Source organism: Calliopsis andreniformis, chromosome 3 (assembly GCF_051401765.1).
Source record: "Calliopsis andreniformis isolate RMS-2024a chromosome 3, iyCalAndr_principal, whole genome shotgun sequence".
NCBI classification, from domain to species: domain Eukaryota; kingdom Metazoa; phylum Arthropoda; class Insecta; order Hymenoptera; family Andrenidae; genus Calliopsis; species Calliopsis andreniformis.
This window is the reverse complement of record NC_135064.1, coordinates 5,374,604-5,393,301: the sequence shown is the minus strand read 5'-3', so window position 1 is coordinate 5,393,301 and position 18,698 is coordinate 5,374,604. Positions and strand designations below refer to the sequence as shown.

At 32.6% G+C, this 18,698-nt stretch overlaps 3 protein-coding genes across 5 annotated transcripts in view; 2 read left to right on the top strand and 1 right to left on the bottom strand.

Moving 5' to 3' along the window:
- The window catches only part of LOC143188666 (uncharacterized), a 28,501-nt gene extending 21,227 nt beyond the window's left edge, over positions 1 to 7,274 (top strand). Inside the window, exon 2 of the transcript XR_013003560.1 lies at positions 6,829 to 7,274. The gene's annotated coding sequence lies outside the window, so the exon portion shown is untranslated. The remainder of the gene's footprint in view (positions 1 to 6,828) is intronic.
- The window catches only part of Ror (tyrosine-protein kinase transmembrane receptor Ror), a 444,527-nt gene that overhangs the window by 304,396 nt on the left and 121,433 nt on the right, over positions 1 to 18,698 (bottom strand). The window lies entirely within an intron of this gene.
- LOC143188665 (uncharacterized) overlaps positions 8,271 to 18,698 on the top strand; it is a 35,700-nt gene continuing 25,272 nt past the window's right edge. For all 3 annotated transcript variants that reach the window (XM_076393056.1, XM_076393055.1, XM_076393054.1), the window contains exon 1: positions 8,271 to 10,649. In XM_076393056.1, the coding sequence (XP_076249171.1) occupies positions 10,355 to 10,649 (295 nt within the window). In that variant the 5' untranslated portion in view covers positions 8,271 to 10,354. The remainder of the gene's footprint in view (positions 10,650 to 18,698) is intronic.

Below are 18,698 nucleotides of genomic sequence, written 5' to 3'. Positions count from 1 at the left end.
GTAAAAATTGTATCACGTATGTATGAATATGTGGGAGTCCAGTTGTAACAAAATTGGATATATATATGACTAACTTTTGGAAAGTCTTTAAATCTTTCTAACCCTTATTATAAGCGAGGTGGAATCGCTTAAAATTTAAACATAGAGGTTCAGAAATAAGAAACTAAGAAAACTTGGCGTATTTTGAATATTTGGAAACGTTTGAACGTTTAAAAATTCATAACTAGAAAATTTGTATGTTGGAACTGTGTAGAGTAAACCCGGATTTTATCTTAAATGTAACTCTTTATTATCATTATAACTCAATTATTTGGCTAGATTATTTCATTTCTCGACATGACTGACTGACAAACGACGATTACCGATGATTCATATACGTAGGAATAAAAAAAAAGAAGGACGCAACGAAAATGAGAACACTCACTCGCGTTGTTGGCTCCAGTTTAAATTGAAGCTCTAACATTGTATTTTAAACATTTGGAGTTTCCGAAACTTACAAATTTCAAAAATATACTGAGTAAGAATACTTGATACATATTTTTTTTTCAGTCACCTATGTTCATACTAAGAGGATGGAAACTACTTTTCAAAAGCCGTAGCCACAAAGTAATTCAATTTCATAATTAGAAGACTAAGTAGCCAAAAAAATGTTAAACACAAAAGTTTCTGGACTGTCGGTAGAGAGTAATACTGTGCATACAAAGCCTCGGAAAAGTTGAAGATAGTGCCACTATAATCTACATTGTCATATTTGTTAAAAAAATATCGCACAAAAAAATTTATAGCGCTCTTTGAATTTGAATGTGACATAAAATATTGTTGAATATAGTTTATTTTAATTGATAACGTAGTATTTGTTATTCTGATTACTGACGAAATTTAACGTTTTAAATCCCCTAAAATTTACTTCAGGTTTAACGCTTGTTAATATTTAAAAATTAAGAGTTGTTACAAACTTTTTGCATGATCTATTATACAGGTTGAAATATTCTTTTCGTTTGTAATATTCAAGTGACAATTACACACTATATGCATTAGTAATGCTACATAAGATATAATTTACATAGTTACCAAAAATAAATAACAGCCAGCCAGTTTCTTGGTCGTTCATAAATAAAAACATTCATATAAATTCACAGTGTTATATTAACATAACAATAGTTAGACTTTGCTTGAAATTCATGCTTTTTCCTTTTAGTTACCCACGGTATCAAAGACAATCCAAAACTGTTGCAAAGGCTCGAAAGCAGAGGGAAGCAGTTATGTAGTAAATTAATTATGTCTGTGTATTGTCAAAGCATTTTCTGCCACGGTAAATTTACAAGACAATCCTACCTTTGTCTTCCAAAATGTCTTCTTTATTTTAGCTCTTCTCTTCTCGTCTAACTTCCTCTTCATCCATTTTACTGTTAATTTTTCTCTTTCCCTTTGATTTTCCTTCTTTTTATAGTCCTCATTGACTCTTTCTTACTTTTAGAATAAATGAGAAGCTCTTTTAATTTTCTTAATGCCTTTGTTTAAAATTCTGCAATATTGTTATAATGTTTCACTTCTCCTGACTATTATATGGCTGTATAATTGTATTTGTCTTGCATTATCTTTTGTATTTTCTTGCAATTATTTTCTTGGAGATTTACCTCTCTCTTTTCGGTCTGTTTGTTTGCTCACTTCGGTTCCTTTCTTTTGTCTGTAGTTTCGTTTATTTTAAGTTTCCTTATTTTACCTTGTTATTCTTCTCGTTATTAATGTTTTTTCTGTTGGTTTCTCGTATCATTCTAAGTAGTTCTTTTACGATTTTTCTTTCACTCGTTTCGTCCCTTTCTTTTAATTTTAAACCGTTGATTTCTTCTTTTTATCTTTTTCTTAAACCTTGATTTCGAATCTCTCTCTTGTTTCAAGTGCCTCTTCTCCGCTTGCATCTCTTCCTTCTAGCATCTCTCGTTTCGAGGTCCTTGGCTCTTAATCCCTCTTCATTTAATCCCTTTCTCTTGATTCATATGTCTCTTTTGTTTGAGGCTTTTAGACCCCTTTTCTAGAATTCGCTTCCTCTTCTCCGAGTAATCTCTTCAGCTTCTGACCCTCCTTCTCTAGATTTCTCCTCTGTAGGTTCCCCTTCATAGGCATCTTCCTCTTCCAAGCGAAGGGGAAGCAAAACGGGGATAGTAAAAGAAGCAAAGGCTAAAGATTTGAAGCTTGAATAATGGAATTAGAAAGAGGAAATTACATTTTCCTCGTATGTAATTCTACCTTTGTAATGAAAGAAAAGGAACACATGAAATGTAAGGGAATCACGGACAGTTTTGTAACTTCTATCCGAGCTTCGTCTATGTTATCCTTATTATCTTTTATATGTTTCTTCTGTAACTGCTTCACAGAAAATGGAAACGGTCCATATATAAAAAATAGATTAGAAAAAACGAGTAATTTGAATATTTCTATTTGAATATCTTTAAAATGAATAGGCATTAAGGAAAATATTCTAAATGAAGTTTAATATAATATTGGGACATCGATTGTTAACCCCTTTCGATGCAAATAATCATTTATCGACAGAAAAACGATTTCAATTAACATGGGAAACTGTTTCTAAAAGTAATATGTTAGGTCTTTTATAAGTAAAAAATTCATAAATTTAGGTTAATTTACGTATTGGTATCGTTTTCGTCTTGTTTGTGATGATAACAAAAGAAGATGAGAAAATAATTTTAAGACATAAGGTAGCTAGCAATGAATTGATAGGAAGAATATTGTTGGACTGCTGCCAAACTCCGTGTAATACATTCTCTATTGTTACTCTCACAAATTATTCTCTCTATATGAAATAATTTCCCACAAAAGTTTTTAAAATATTTTATGTCTTATTCTGTGTAACTACTAATCCCATACTAAATTAGGAAGTATTTACATAATGATAATACGTTTTAGTCGGATTTTGATCTACTTCATGCCAGTATAAATGGTCAAAAACTTTTTGTTAGAAGTTAAGAATTAACTAAATATATTTAGAATCCTCTGTACGGTTATCTTTGGATTTATCGACTTCCACTGTCCAATATCGGTTTATAGGGGCGAATAGGCTTCTTCATTTCATTACGAGACTATAAAACTATGTCACAAATAGCAAATTGTGCAGCCCAAATTACTTGTTATAGACAGACGATCATGTTTACAAAGCAATTAATTTATTACTAGCTATGTGCTTTTGAAGTATTTAATCTTAATTTATTAAAGCCATCAAAATCGATGAGGAAACCAAAGTTCTAAATAACATCATATCATTAAATATTTTATCTTATTCTTAACAACTGTTTAGAAAACAAAAAAGAAGAAATGCATATAACATCTTTCTTTCCTGTTTTCTAAAAAACTTATATAACTTTGTTACATAACCTGTAGTGCACACCCACCTTTACACTATTTAATATCTATTATTTTTTTTACTAAAACTTAAAAATCGTTATCTGTTTACATTGCGGCTACTGGAGGGACAGACTTGCCAATATAATTACAACGGACTCAATTATATTAAAGAAGAGTATTTCCTTTACTTAAAAATTTTAAGTGATTCTAGTTCAATACCAGGTTCTATAAAATATACACGGTGTTCACAATATTAAAGTGAATGTTCCAGTAACAGACTATGTTCTGATACCCGAAGACTAGCGCTAGTTTTATTTAATTTTAAGCTTCAATTGTAATGTGCCTAATAGAACAAAAAACGAAAAAAAGAAAAAAAATAGTAATATAAATGTCTCCATAGACGACCATGGCCCCGGTACCTGAATAAAAACACAATTTTATTTCATTTTAGACTTAAGGGGGTAGACTAGCATATGGCATAGAGGTGACATTACCGACAAAATTTGGAAAAAATATGGGTTTACGGGAGGGTAACTTTTCGTTCTTATATGAGAAGTTTTTGAGCTGGGAAGGGGTCCATTCCCCCCTGAAAACGTTTTGAAACGTGAAAGAAAAACGTTTAATGAAGAGCAGTCAACACGTGATTTAACGAGATTCTGCTGATATTTAATAATACGAGTGTTATAAAGTACAGTAATAATTGACCGTACATAGTCGTGGAATCCAAGCAGCTTTATGTAATTTAGAGAGTATTCTGAACAAAATCACAAGTTGACTGCGCTCCACTGAACTTCTTTCTTTCGAATGAACCCTTTCCCAGTACAAAAGCTTCTCATATAAGGACGAAAAGCTAGCCCCCGTAAACTCATGTCTCAGCATCACTTTTTGCTGGGTTATCGATAAAATAGAGTAAAATATGTGACAGGTTTAGTTGGGCTTGTGCAAACGAGGCAGCGCCTAATTAAGAAGGCTACCAATGTGGACTCTGTATCTGTGATACCCAAATTAGCGACGTACGTTACTGAAAATTTCTCCTTCTATTACACACACTATCGAACCAGCTGCGTGTACGTGAACTCGGTATTTCGGACCATTTCAGGCAGCTTGGGAAAATCCAAAGAGAAGGCGAATTTACAACGAAGCTTACTCTCTCGCTCTTGAAACTCAAACGCTATCCAAGTCGCGGGCAAGCGACTTTTAACTCATTTTAACAAATCGAAAAATGAAAACATTTAGGCAATTGAAAAGATCGTGCGTGGCCCATGTCACTTGACGGTAACTTGAATAGTTAAATCTCAGCGTTTCAAGAGCGAGGGAGTAAGCATGACATCTGCTCCTTCTCTCGACTTTTCTGAGCTGTCGATGCGCTAAACTCACATACACGTGATTCATGTAATTGTATGTACAGTGGAGGGGGAAATTTTCTAAGCCGCGTCACAAATTCAAAATCATAGAATAGCTTCATCTCGCATTCAATAAACAGCTACGTCTCTGTAAGTAATGCTATTCCTGTAACGAAAACTGTAACAGCAGATATTGACATGGCAATCTCGAAAAGTTACATGACTAGTCTACCCCCTTAAATTGTAATAACAAACTAGTACATACTGTTAAAACCAAAACATATTACCACAAAATAGTAACTATATTCAATTACTAGAATGCAATTGAAATGTCGGGACCTACATTTTTAGGTTTTTCACTTCCTAGGATACTTAACATCCTAAGTGCTTGGGTGTAGTGACATTTACTTAATAACTGCAATTATTAATTCTACTTAGTCATACGCCACCTACATTGCGTTTCTAACCGAAATCAGACCCAGACGCATAAAACAAATCTACTCCACAAAACGATTTTAAATCGTCAGTACATCCACAGTCAAGCTCAACGAGCGAAACGTTCCTCGCGCAACCGAACTGTATTCGCCCATTAGAATTGATTCGTTCAGCGAGCGAAGGCCACTTCAGAAATTCGTGTGTCCAAAATCCAGGTCGACCACAGGTTCATCTTCGTTTCAAACGTTCCGTCGCGGACGTTCCAAAGGGACAGGCGATTAAAGCTTTCGCCAGCGGGCCGATCCACCCTCGGAAAAGCGCGTCTCGCGCCTCTTCTCCACGCCCCTGTATTTCGTTCGCCCGGGGTGCAGCTGCACGCTTACTGGCAAATACATGGAATAGGAAAACATTCTCGCCGGTTGGAAAGCGACTGGTGGAGAACGTAAATCTATGCTTTGAAGTGCGTTTTTGGCCCATCTCTCTTTCTCTGTTTCTCAACTTTCTCCTTCTCTGTATCCCTCCCTCGTTCGTCCGTGGTGCACGGCACACAGAGTCTGGAAAGTGACATCAAAGAGGAACGTGCTCGCGCGTGTGCACGACTGCGGAAAGAAACCGCGAAAGGGGGAGACCATGAAAGCGCAGGTGCATATCGTCGTCGCCGATCGCTTGTGGCCTGCGTTACATTTTGAAAAGTGGGGGGGGCTACGAAAGAGGTGTACCAGGGCGGAGATGAAGAGAAGGGTGAGTGAGAGAAGGAAGAGTGCAAAGGAAACACCTGTGGGGATGGTCAAGGACAAGAGATTGGAAGAGGAGATGTAAAGAACAAGAGCAAATTTGAAAACTGTTTGCTTGTGAGTTGGACAGGGCTAGGAAGAGAAAGAGTTTTCGTTCTTTATGTATTTAATGCTTTTAGCGCTCTTTAAATTTGTTGCTACTTCTTATAGAAACAGGGGAAAAAGAACAATGAGGGATGGAGAAAAAAGTCAATTCTCCTCTTTAAAATGATTAATAATAACATTAATTGACCAGAATTTATGAGAGAGATTTGTGTGCTTCTTAAGGACTCAAATGTTATATGTATCTTATTTCATCGCAAATTACTGCTAGATATAATTTATTGGACCTCATACATAGAGCTATGCGTAAAATTAATTTGTTTTATGATAAATAATAATGAGTTCTACACTTGGTTCTGACATAGTTTTATATTATAGCTTATGTTTTAACTTTTGCAGTTGTAACATAGGTAATATACTGTTTGAGTTACCATGCTCAGATTCATGTTCATTTTTTGTATATTAAAATGCTATCTTATTAATCAAATAATAATAACCTTTAAAGAAGTACAATTTGTACTGGATAAAAATATAAAAACAAGATCAGGCGATTTAAAGAACTATAAAAAAGAGAGTTGAAACAAATCAGTTTGATAACATAAATGAAAAAATGTTGAAAGAAAGAAATATCATTCTTTGAATTCCTTATTCCTTTAATTTTCGTATATTATTCTCTATTTCCTATTATCCACATTATTTTATATAACACTATCTACTATTCACTAGTTTTTCCTTGATATATTTCTATATATTTCAATAAGTATAAGTTACGTGCTACTAATTTTACAAATTAAGAAATATGTGAAGTTTATAATATTAAATACATTCATATTCATACACTTTTTATTTTTCAGGTGAAATGCCACTACTTGGATAGTTGTTTCGTGCGGACACAAACAAACAAGTGATTTGTTCACAATCTGGAACTAAAGTTAAATGCTTCGCACTATAAATGTTGACATTGTCAAAGTGAGACTTGTTGCATCTAATGATTGGAACCTTCAAATATTGGAATCTATGGAAATTCAATCAAGTTCGTTGACTTTAATGTGTAACATTTGCTTCAAGCATGGAAAACTACTTATACATGTATAATGTATAATGTAAAATACTTCTATTGAAAACAGTAAACGAAAGATTAGTTTAAAATAAAGATCTATGGATTTTATCCATTTAACCACCAATTCAGGTTTCTATATTAAGACATACACGATGTAACGTATTAAAAAGAAAGTAATAATTAACCAATTCAGATTACAGCAAAGACATTAAACGACTGAAGGAAAGTAACTGATACATAGAAAACGTAAGTTCAAAACTTTCTCTTTGTATATCATACACTTTGCGACAAACAAAATGGCACACCTTATAACTTAACATTACATAAAATAAATTAACCGAAGATAAGTGATCTGTATATTCTTCTAATCACTAAAGTTATATTGAATTAATAGGTTCACAAATAAATAAATCCTCAGGGTCTATTGCGTACAATATTTTATAACCAAGACAGCGCAAGTATCTAAAACAGCAATTATAAAATACTGTTTCTATAAGAAACAATAAAAGGTTTAGAGTGATCAATGAGGTCTCCCGATCTGCTTATAACAAATAAGTGTTAAATAAAATTGGTAGAAACTGAATATACAGAAGACGAAAATGATTCAAAGCATTAAATTTGAATATTTTGAACAAGCACAGGACTGATCACTCTTCAATACAATCATAAAAATTCATTTTGTTGAATTATTGAATTATTTTCAAGATTATGCAACATACTTCCCGATCGTATATCACCAGTTCATTAGAATAAAAAGAAATTCACAAAATAATAAAAACAGCTTCTTATATTTATAATAATTATGAAATTATATGTTAGAATACTCTGCAAACTGAATCCATGCATTCTTTTATGTCTTTGTATTTTTAAAAAATTCCCAAAAATTGTTAAATTATCTTCCAAGTTTCTAGAATATTCTCCAATAGTTTTTACTGCTATGTTATCTTAATTTTTTAAACAAGGCAAGAGAAAATTCAAAAACAAGAATGGTCTTCATCGTAGACCGTAGTTAAGTAACTACATGTTACAACAGCTTTTTTAAGTTTTCATAGTATTAGATTACACTAGAATAGTCAATTCCTTATATATCAAAAGTGGATAAATTGATTACATACAAATCGTGAAAGTACTGTGTTTTAGGGTGTGTTATCTCTGTGTCGCGAAGTGTACCAGCAAAATGTTTCACTTCAATACTAAGTATTCTATTTTTTACAGACTTCAATGAATACCAAACTAATGGACTTAAAAACAACTTAAAGGAACCAAGAAAGGAATTCTACAAAAACACACAACCAAGCTCTATCACACCAAAGGAAAATATCAAAACAGTTTTGAAGCTGCATCCTAAAGAGACATTTGTAAAGTAACAAACCACTCGTCTCTAAATGTTTGAAATTCTCCGAAAAACCTGTATCAAGCACGACAAAGAGATCACTTAGCCAAAGAAAGCTTCTGGGTCGGCTTACGAAAAAGTCAAGTTTCGAATGCTCGAATAGAAAAATCATGGAATCGCGCGACGGAGCTACGAAAAATTCGACGCCGATAAATTCGAGCCGTCGACGCGAATAAATCCGCAGGGGAATCGAAGTGGAAGAGAAACCGGAAGAGCGGCTCCACGTTGGAGAAGATGCGTGCGGATAAATTTCCGTGGACGCGCGAACGAATTGAAAGAAATACAGGAGAACAAAAGGAACGCTCGAGAGCGCTGATAAACGGTGAGTAATGGGGACGCAAATTGCGCGAGAGAAGCATCGCGTGACAAACGAACGACCGATGCAAATTCTTCCCTATGCAGCGTGGATGTACTGGGTTTTGACGCTAATAGGACACAAGGCATTTGGTGAAACGATTTTCGGGACGCTACGATCTAGATGAATGCATTGAATGGCAAGATTTCAAGCTTTTATGGATACGTTCGTCCAAACTTTCATTGGCAACGATGATTCTGTATCGACTCTTTCACAAGTGGCTAGCTTGAGTAAGTGCAGTAAGTTGAGGAGGAAGTGAAGATTGATTTGGATTTGTTACTTGGGAAAAGTGTGGAAGAAGCACATAAGTTGAGGAAGAGAAGAAAAAAGGAAGAAAAAGTCAAGTTAATTTGATGATAGGCTAATGAGAAAGCTTGAAGGAAGAATATAAATTGTAAAACTAAGACAATGCTTTTACTGGTGACTGCAATTATTCTATCTCAATCTATATGTTAAAATTTGAACAAAGCTTGAGACAAATTCAAAAAGAGTCTAGACAAAGATACAATTTTTGTATGAGATTATTTTGAACTGAATAGAAGTTGAAAGAATAACATTCAGGAATATTTGCATGCAAAATTTTATATAAATCTTAAAAGATGAAGAAACTTTGGAAGATTTAAGAAAAAGAAGGAAACTTAGAAAGACTAAGGGAAGCAAAAGGATTTAGAAATATATAAATTGATTTTATTTTAAGTAACTTGAGGAGTGTTAGGAGAGAAATTTAAACAAAAATATTTAAGAAAAATATAAGAAGAAACACAAAGGAAAACCTGAACGATTCTAGAGAAAGGAAAAGAGGTCAAGAAAGCCTAGCATAAGAAATATATTAACTTAAAGGCTTGAGAAGAATTTAGGGAAGAATTTTAAGACAAAACAGTATTCTAAGTTCCCAAGAAAAAGAAAAAAAAGGAAAAAAAGCACTATTTTAAAGAAAAAAATAGACTAATACAAATACATAGATAACAAAAAAAAAAACTATAAAAGCTGTAGTAAAACAATTTCGTTAGCGAAGGAGAATTTCAAAACATTTAAAAAAATTTAAAAAAAGCTAATCTATTATAATCAAGGAAAAAATAAGAGAAGAGAAGAAATTTTGAGAACAATTTGGAAACGTCTAACAAAATGTAGAAGTCTAATGCATGCCTATTTAGAAAATAATCAAACATGTGTTTAAACGGAATTTAAAAAGAAACATGTGAGTGTACGCGAAAAGCTTATAGAAAAAAGCTCTCCAAGAATTGAAAACATAAAAACACCACGAATGCAAGTAGGTTTATAGAGCGACGGATCGAACAAAAGTCAGAGGTCACAAACACAGTTGAAATCTCTTCTACAATCTTATTTTATTCTTTTAAGCATCTAAAGTCTTTTCCTAATGGAGGTATGTAATTTAACGCGTCCGCGACCATTAAGCGGAAGTACAAACTCCATCAAAGAGCCAACGTCGTAAAACTGCCAGAAGGCGGGCGATATAAAAATCGAAGTGGAAACAGGCGTTCGAGGTTCCTAGAAAATGCACATCTTCCTACTTCAACAACTACAAGTGAACTATATTTTCCGATCTGGACGATGCCGCGAAATTATGATTATCGTACAGTGACTTTTCAACGGTTGTACGTAGTGGACATAAACGTTTACAGACGAAGTGAATTTTTACAAACGTGCGTTTTTAAATACAAGTCGATCAAAATGATGGCGGGTTCTGGAGTGAGTGTGGGTGGTGCTGGGATGTTAAGAACCAGACGCAGAGACGTCAGTGTAAAACCGAACAGGAAGTTGGACCGGAAATCCTCGAGAGGAATGATCTACGAGAACGAGGAGCTCAGGCTGAGGACTATTCACATCAATGCTGAAGTAGAACAAGGTAATGCACAGACCTTTCAAACGGACAGCGTTTTCCGAGGTACTTCTAGGTATAGAAGAATTTTTCGTTTTCTCTTTTAATTTGCTTGTTTGATAACAAAAGGGTACATATTAGCACCTTGAGCTTTCCCAGGATTTTTATAATAAATCAGTAATATTAAATGCAAAATTTTTAAGTCTTCATTTACCTTCTATAGTTACCAGTTCAAATTTTAGGAAGTTCAATCAAAGAATAAGATATCTAATTAATATATACAAAATATTGTACAGAATACATCGTTTAGTTTTAGATACTGTTATTACAGCTGATTAAGAAAATATAACATGCAATAATTAGTATTGTTTGTACGTACTTAGAATCAAAGGCTTCTACGATAATGCAAAAACATAAAAATTATTCTTTATCTGTACAAATGGAATGATACGCCTTCAAAATATATTAGGAATATCGACAACTAATTTGTACCAATATTTCAAAGAAAATATTCAATGAAATCTGCAAATCTTATAATATGAGTAATCTTTCTAAAGAAGATAACCGCTATTAATCGCTAGGAAGTTCAGGCAGCCGAGGTTGGCAGGCCTGAACGCGCCAGTTTTTCCCCGCTACAAATAGACATCATCGTACACTAGATCCGTGCATTAACTCTGCTCCAAACTATTTTGGAAACTTGGTCAAACGCGTTAAGGTTTCCCGGCCGGCAGTTCTCGAGCCGCACGATTCGCGTTTTCGATATTTTCGAGCTTTTAAGAATAAAATTTACATCTTCTGCTTACGACATTTCGCAGCAATAATTCGTCCTAGGTACTTGTGATCTTCGGAGTATTTTGTAGCATAAAAATCACGAAAGCAAAGGCAGTAGAAAATAAAACAGTGCATAATATGATTCTAAGTGTAAAGTAGACAACTGTTGATCCTAGCTAATTTACTTTGAAATTTTTATTATTAAATGCATCGAAAGTGGAGTTTTATTGTCGATTAGTGGAACAAAATGGAGTCGAGTGAAGAAAATATGATTGCAAATTTAATGGAAGTGATTAGTATTTTTGGCGAACTGTTTGGGGGTTTCTAATGTTGGTAAGTGTAACAATGCTGAAAGGTGAAGGCTTTCTTAATAATGAACCGTATATTTGTTTCAAGAAGTTATACGGCCAAAAGAATAAACAGGCGGATGTGAGAGAAATGTTTCGGTTTGCAAAAATTAGATGCAGTAATCAAGTATAATTATGATGAATTAAACTTCGTGTGAAATAGTTTTGCTTTCATGCTGGAAGCAGACTTTGCGCGATAGAGTATCAGGTTTAATCGAAAATAGAGATTATGTAAGCTAGTTTACCGCTGCTTCTAATATGAAGATAATGTTTTATTCGACTGAAAAAACTGTCATGTTTCTTTATACTTTATAGATCAATTTAATGTAGAAAAAAAAATGAAAATTCGTAATTAAAAAGTACGATACTAGTCTGAGTAAAAATCTTATACAAATGAAATTTAGTGAGTACTTAATTAAAGAAAGTACTTGAATATTAAGGCAATAAAAGATGATCATAGATGAAAAAAATAAGGAATAATCGCTTGCTCGATTATAAATAATTTTTGTAGGGATTCATAACAAGTGTCAAACTATCGAACTTAATTTTAAGAGTTAAAAACCAAAATTTTACTAAAGTAGAATATAAAGTCAACTGAAAATCATAATGACCACGAAATTTCTGATTCGAAAAACTTATAAAAATTCAAATCCTATATAAATAAAACAAAAATCCTACAACTTCAACAAAAATAGTGAAAGATAGAACGTGTAAAGAAAACTAATCACAAACAGCTTCAACAATTTTTTCAACTTTTACAATCATACTAACTGCATTAACACGTCGACTGCCATCATTCATCAGGCTTTCTATCACACGTTGCACAGTGTTAAAGATAAATATTTGAACACATGCACGTGCGGTGTGCATTGCACATATATGACGGACGGAACAGGGAATATATTAATGTGGAAAAGGGCGATACAAGGGGCATTGAGCGAAGAAACAGGCGACAATAATAGAAGCGTTTAGAATGCACCCGAATATTATTGTAGAGGCGAAGAAACGTGAAAAGCCAGCGATTTTCTCAAAATTTGTTTACCCGGTAGCCAAGAAAAGCTTTGTTTTGGCAACCATACCCACCCACGGATCGTTTGTTCCCCCGAAGCTCTAGAAAGCCAGATGTCGTCTCTACACCGATTCTTGAAGAGCGCCGGGTTGAGATCTAAGAGCACGTGAAAATGTGTTTCGAAAGTCAAAACAGTTTCGACGTCGGGTGAAATGTTGACGTTCCGTGAGGCTTATTAAAGCGGTATGAAACTCGATGTATCTCGGCAGAGATCAATCTCAAAGCAAACTCTGGGATTATTTTCGCCCATAATTTCCTTCAATCGATGCTTGGTCTCAAAATTCATGCAGAATCTGCTTATTTTCGCTTTAATAGTAAGAAGAAAGTTAAATTTAGATGATTAGAAGTACTTCGAAATTTGTTTTTATAGCTTTCAATTTAAATGAATATCATTTTTAAATTACTATATACAGTTAAAAATTGTTGAGAAACTTCTATTTTTTAACGTTTGACCTTAAAAATCTAAGCATATTCCATACTCCATACTACAGAATTTTTATTAGTTTTTGAGATTTTAAAGGAATTTAGACCTTTCAAAAACAGATTCTATGATGTAAAATTATTTTAAACATTATCCAGTGTTTGAAGTTTTAGATCTTAATCTTAAAATTATTTTTAATAACTGGAATTTTACAAATTTTTAAGCAACCATTAAAAATTATTTCACAAGAGTTTCGAATAGGTATAACAATTATTAAAAAATAGTATGCAGCAGAATAAAATTATTGAAAAATTCTAGATCTCTACGTTGTAACTATAGTGATTACAAAGTTACCTTACAGTGCTGAATTTTATACAGAAAAGAAAGTTGAATGAGAAAATTAACATTGATAAAATTTTTCATTGTATATGAATAACATTTTACACGAAAATGTTTTACCTTAATTTTTTGATCCTTAAAAACAGGAGGTACTGTGACAATTGAATCCACCGATGAGAAAAAAGTGACAAAAACAGCAACATTTAGTTTATTATGGGTCGGAGCACTTTCCCAAGCTTTTGACAGACGTGACAAGGGTGCAGCGACAGATACAAGGTCCATTTGAAGGGAAAAAGTGTCTGCCTCTGCCAGTAAAACATGAATTTCTGTATCTCATAGGTGTACGTTCTTTTTCATCTGTTGCAAATCTCTCCCGAAGCAGATATTCCGGAGAATTCCCTTTTTCTTCAGAAAAGACCGGATTAGTAGGATGTACTACTTACTTAAGGTGTTACACGAAATTGAAAACTCTGAATGCTGCTGCCTTGCAAAGTTTAGTGCCATTAAAATATATCATTGAAAAATTCATCTCTTATTCCTGTAAATTATTTTAAAGCCTCCAGTTATTTTTGGTTTTCTTGAAATTATCTCTTAATTCATAATGGCGATATTCGATATATGTACAATATGTAAGAATACTCCATAGTAGCAAAAATTACTGCATTCACTTATACTTGATGTAATAATGTAACTGATTTTAGTTTTTTATACATTTAAAATTCTTCAGAAAATTATTATTAAATTTATAGATACGTACATACTTTTTATCTATTAAAACACGATTAGTTTTAAATAATTGTACTGGCTGTCTCGGAAATTTTAAATAAAGGTGGGCTTTGCTTTTGTGTTAAAAATAAAAAATGTGAATTATTGCCGTTCTGTATTAATCAAAATTCTGTATATACAGATAAAGTATATATTAACATAAAATTTGTCTCTAATTTTTATTCTGAATTATATGAAAAATTTATCAAAGGAATCACCTATGTTCGTGTACAAATTATACCATAAACCAGAGACTACCACATTATATAGAGTCCTCATCTTGAAGAAATAATCATTTCAATGCGAAAAAAAGAAGTATATTTTTGTACCCTCTAAATAATTATTTAGGTTACAAATGCCCATACCTTTCGAAAAAGTAGTTCAATTTGGAAAAATTTGGCAAAATGCCATGACTATTTTAAATCTTCAAAGCGAAAATCTTGTAAATATTCTGCAGAAAATTAATGCAAATGGTAAGTCAGTCTATTTCATTCTCTCATCGTTTTAAAAAACTGAAAAATACTTTCTAATAAATTTTATTTCGTTTTCTATTATTAATTAGTAATTAGATTTCAAAACTCGTGTTCAAAATTCTTCTTAATCACATATATGTTGTTTTAGTAGATTAATTGAAAAGTGATGTTACACTTATCTGTGAAAATTCCTAATTAGTATTTGTAATTGAAATAAAGAAAAATAAACTATCAGGTAGTCAAGAGAACTATAGGAAATTAAGAAATTAATTACTCTTAGAAATAAAAAATTGACTTTTTATGATCAAATACAATTAATTTTACTAGTTACAAAATTTCTTACTGAAATAGAATGTTTGGAGAATCCTCATTCCTATATCGAAACGTGTAATATATGTATATTATCTCTTTCAATATTTTAAAAGACAAAGAACAAGTTAAACAAATGTTAGGTGAAAGCAACTTGCACATATGTACGTACGTGGTATCTTACTCACAGAAGATCAAAGGAATCGCTTCAAGCGTTTTTCCCGCACAACGTTGCATTTCACACTCACTGGAAAATTCTAGGTGTTTTCTAAGTAATCTCAAATTCCTTTCGCACTTTTTTGTATGTATCATGTGAATAATTAACAACATATATATGTCTAAAGGGTTTCTAAAACGCATGGAAAAGCGCAACTTGGAATTTGCATTGGAATACGAAAACTCTTAATCTACTTTGTAAGTTCAGACTCATTTTGATTTTAAAACTTAAAATACTGTTTTATAGTAAGATTCTATAACTGAAGACTGAAGTTTTGAGAGACAATATCATAAAAATTTCGAAATTAAAAGGCTTTGTAAACGGTCTCAAACATGTGTCTTTAGAATTCAATTATTCAAATTAAATAATCAAAATTCTATAAAATTTTACGGTCCAAAAATAGTTTTACGAAGCTACCTATACAACTCTAAAAAAAAATAATTTTGGAAGCTGGCATAATTCAAAAATCAAATTCCAAAATACTGAAATAAAATTCTAAAGAAATTCATAAAGCAACATTTCTACATATATGTTACATTCTCACATTTATACACATAAATATGTTTACACAAATAGTCAGTCACAGTAATAAGTAAAAGTAACAATGTATTCACTTTCAAAAATATTGTCATAAATTTATAAATCACTCTATAGACGTAATACTTCTTCGATAAAAGTTCATAGTTATTCTCCCTTTGGACATTTTCTGTTTATTCTGTCACTTCTTAGCATTTTTATTCACGATAGGACAAACAGAAATTACTAAAACAGAGACAGATTTCAGAACGATGTCTCTTATCACTGTATAAACTTCTTGTCGCTGACGTTATGAGCATATAGCGAGGAAATATTGTACATACAAAATAACCCTAATCATCTGAAAACTGTGTTCGAACTAAATCACTGTCTCAGCGAGCTGTGACTGCTCTTCTTCAAGAAACACAGTTTTACACAAGTGGGACAAGTGATTCAAACTTCAGAAGTCGCCCAGAAACTTTCAACTTCGATCGATCCTCGATTTAGAACATTCGTCGTAAATTTAAAACTTCTTCGTCGTGATTCTCGGGCTATTTCCACCTGTATCAATCGCGAAACTTCAAGGGTGTCTGTTTTCTAGATGGTCCTGCGACATGCAGACACCATGTGCGTCATGCCAGATTATTTTCGGGCGTTTTTAAAACTCTTGACAGATTACGCTGAGACGCGAGAACACACAGCGATCTGGTCAACTCGAGTCCGTCACAGAATATGCTACTTACGTATTTCCTCCTCTGCGTATATGAGCGAATTCTGGGCTAGGAAATGCGTCACTGTTGCGTCACTATTGATTCCGCGAAGGAAAAAGTTGAAGCTTCCAATTGTTTCAACAATTGTCTCTTTCGTTGAATTTCTTAATTCGGATGAAAACCTTCTGAGTAACTCATTCGTAAAATTAGAACACGAAAGCAACAATAAAAAATGATACTAATGATAATGATTATTGGATAAAAGTTTGGAAGCACTTTGTTAATTACAACTTTCCTGTAACGAATGAAAACTTCATAAAATGACAAATACTTCTAATGATTTTTATAATTAAAAGATTCATTTGGTAACATATAAATTTATTTATGAAAAAGTCCCTACTTCTCTTAATCAATAAGTGGTACAATGTCAATACAGTAACATAATATAGTGAAATCATTACTATTCTACGAAAAAAAAGATTGTAGTGTTATGCACAAAATTCACAACTTTTCAGTCTATCGACTTTCGTACAATATTCATATATATACTTTGTTTTAAATATTGTAAAATTAAATTAATATGAATACTGTGATCTCATATTAATTAAGGATTAAGTTTCTATTTATTCAAATGTATATAAATGTATTTTCATACAATATCAAGAAAATACCCATGTTTGAGAGAAAGGTAGAAATATTTTCTTGTCATATAAAATGACTGAATTATATTGATTTCTGCTACTATATTGAAAAAAGAAATAAGGTGCTTATTGCTGAGGAAAGACATTAATTTTGAATTAAAAACTATTTTATTATCCATATATAAATGTAATATAATTTTAATGAAAATTACCAAATGATACCAAGCTTTTCATGATAGTATAAAAGAATTGAGGAAAACATTAAAACATAATACTCGCTTGAAGAATGTTCTGTTGAAGTTTTATTTTTAGGAAGTTTTATCGTCGCATAAACTGCAATGTTATTAGCAGCTCTGAGGATTTTTTTTTGAATTTGTTTGAAATTGTATATATTCTTTTATTCCCTCTCCTTTAAAAATGAAAATATATCTATCGTTATGATGTAAAGTGTAAAGGATGACCTAATCATGTTGCTTAAATCACAATTTTTTGTTTCTCAAAAATAAGACAAAACACAAGAAGTACAGAAACACCTTGATGATTTCCCCCTTGAAAGTGTTTTACATATAGACATCTTTATAACACATCATGAAATTACTTGCAACTTAATGTTTTCAAGAAACCAAATTTCGGTAAAATTTTTCCTTCTAACAGAAACATGACGTCTGCATTAACAGGAGATATTGTAATTAAGAAGATAAAAGAAGCTTTATGAAGTTGTTCGACGAAGAAGACCGTAATGTTTTTAGAGGACTTATTTAGAACAAAAATATCTCGTTCAAGAACATTCGAGAAATTAAGCTCCTTGAAAGTTTCAAGAACTTTTTACTCCAATCTACTTAAGCTTCCTTCTCTTAAAAGCGTAAAAGAGAATCAGAGTATTAAGCATCGAAACCATACTCTTTATTTTTTAGGTCTTTAATACTGTCAATCGCAAGATGTGAAAAATCCATTCCAAAATATAATATTTCTTCATGACAGCAATATCAAGAACTCATTAAATCGAAAGAAAAACTTTAGTGATATGAAATGAAATATAAAAAAATTATAATACAATATAATCTTGAATTCTACTTCCTGTGTTAACTAGTCGTCGAACTACATTCATAAAAGACTATAATTTATAGTACAGCTTGAAGCGGCCATAGATCAACAACAAGTGATTTGCGCATCGTCATGCTTGGACCTCCTCTTTAAAATTCGAACTGCAGAATGAATATCCCTGTCGATATGACACACGCTTAGAATCACTTTATGCAGGAATCCCAGGCAGCACAAGCAACAGTTTCGTCTACATGTGACGAAAGAATCTTCCTCGAAGCAGACCCAGCACGCCACCAGCTACTACAAAAGATTTAAATAGTCGCGCGCACCAGATCGAACGGAGAGGGCTGCCAGGCTTCGACGGTGTTGTAGCCATTCGCGAACTAGTTTCCTCTGGAGGCTCAAAATGATCAACATGCTAGAATCTCTATTATCGAAAAATCGTTTTTTAAGT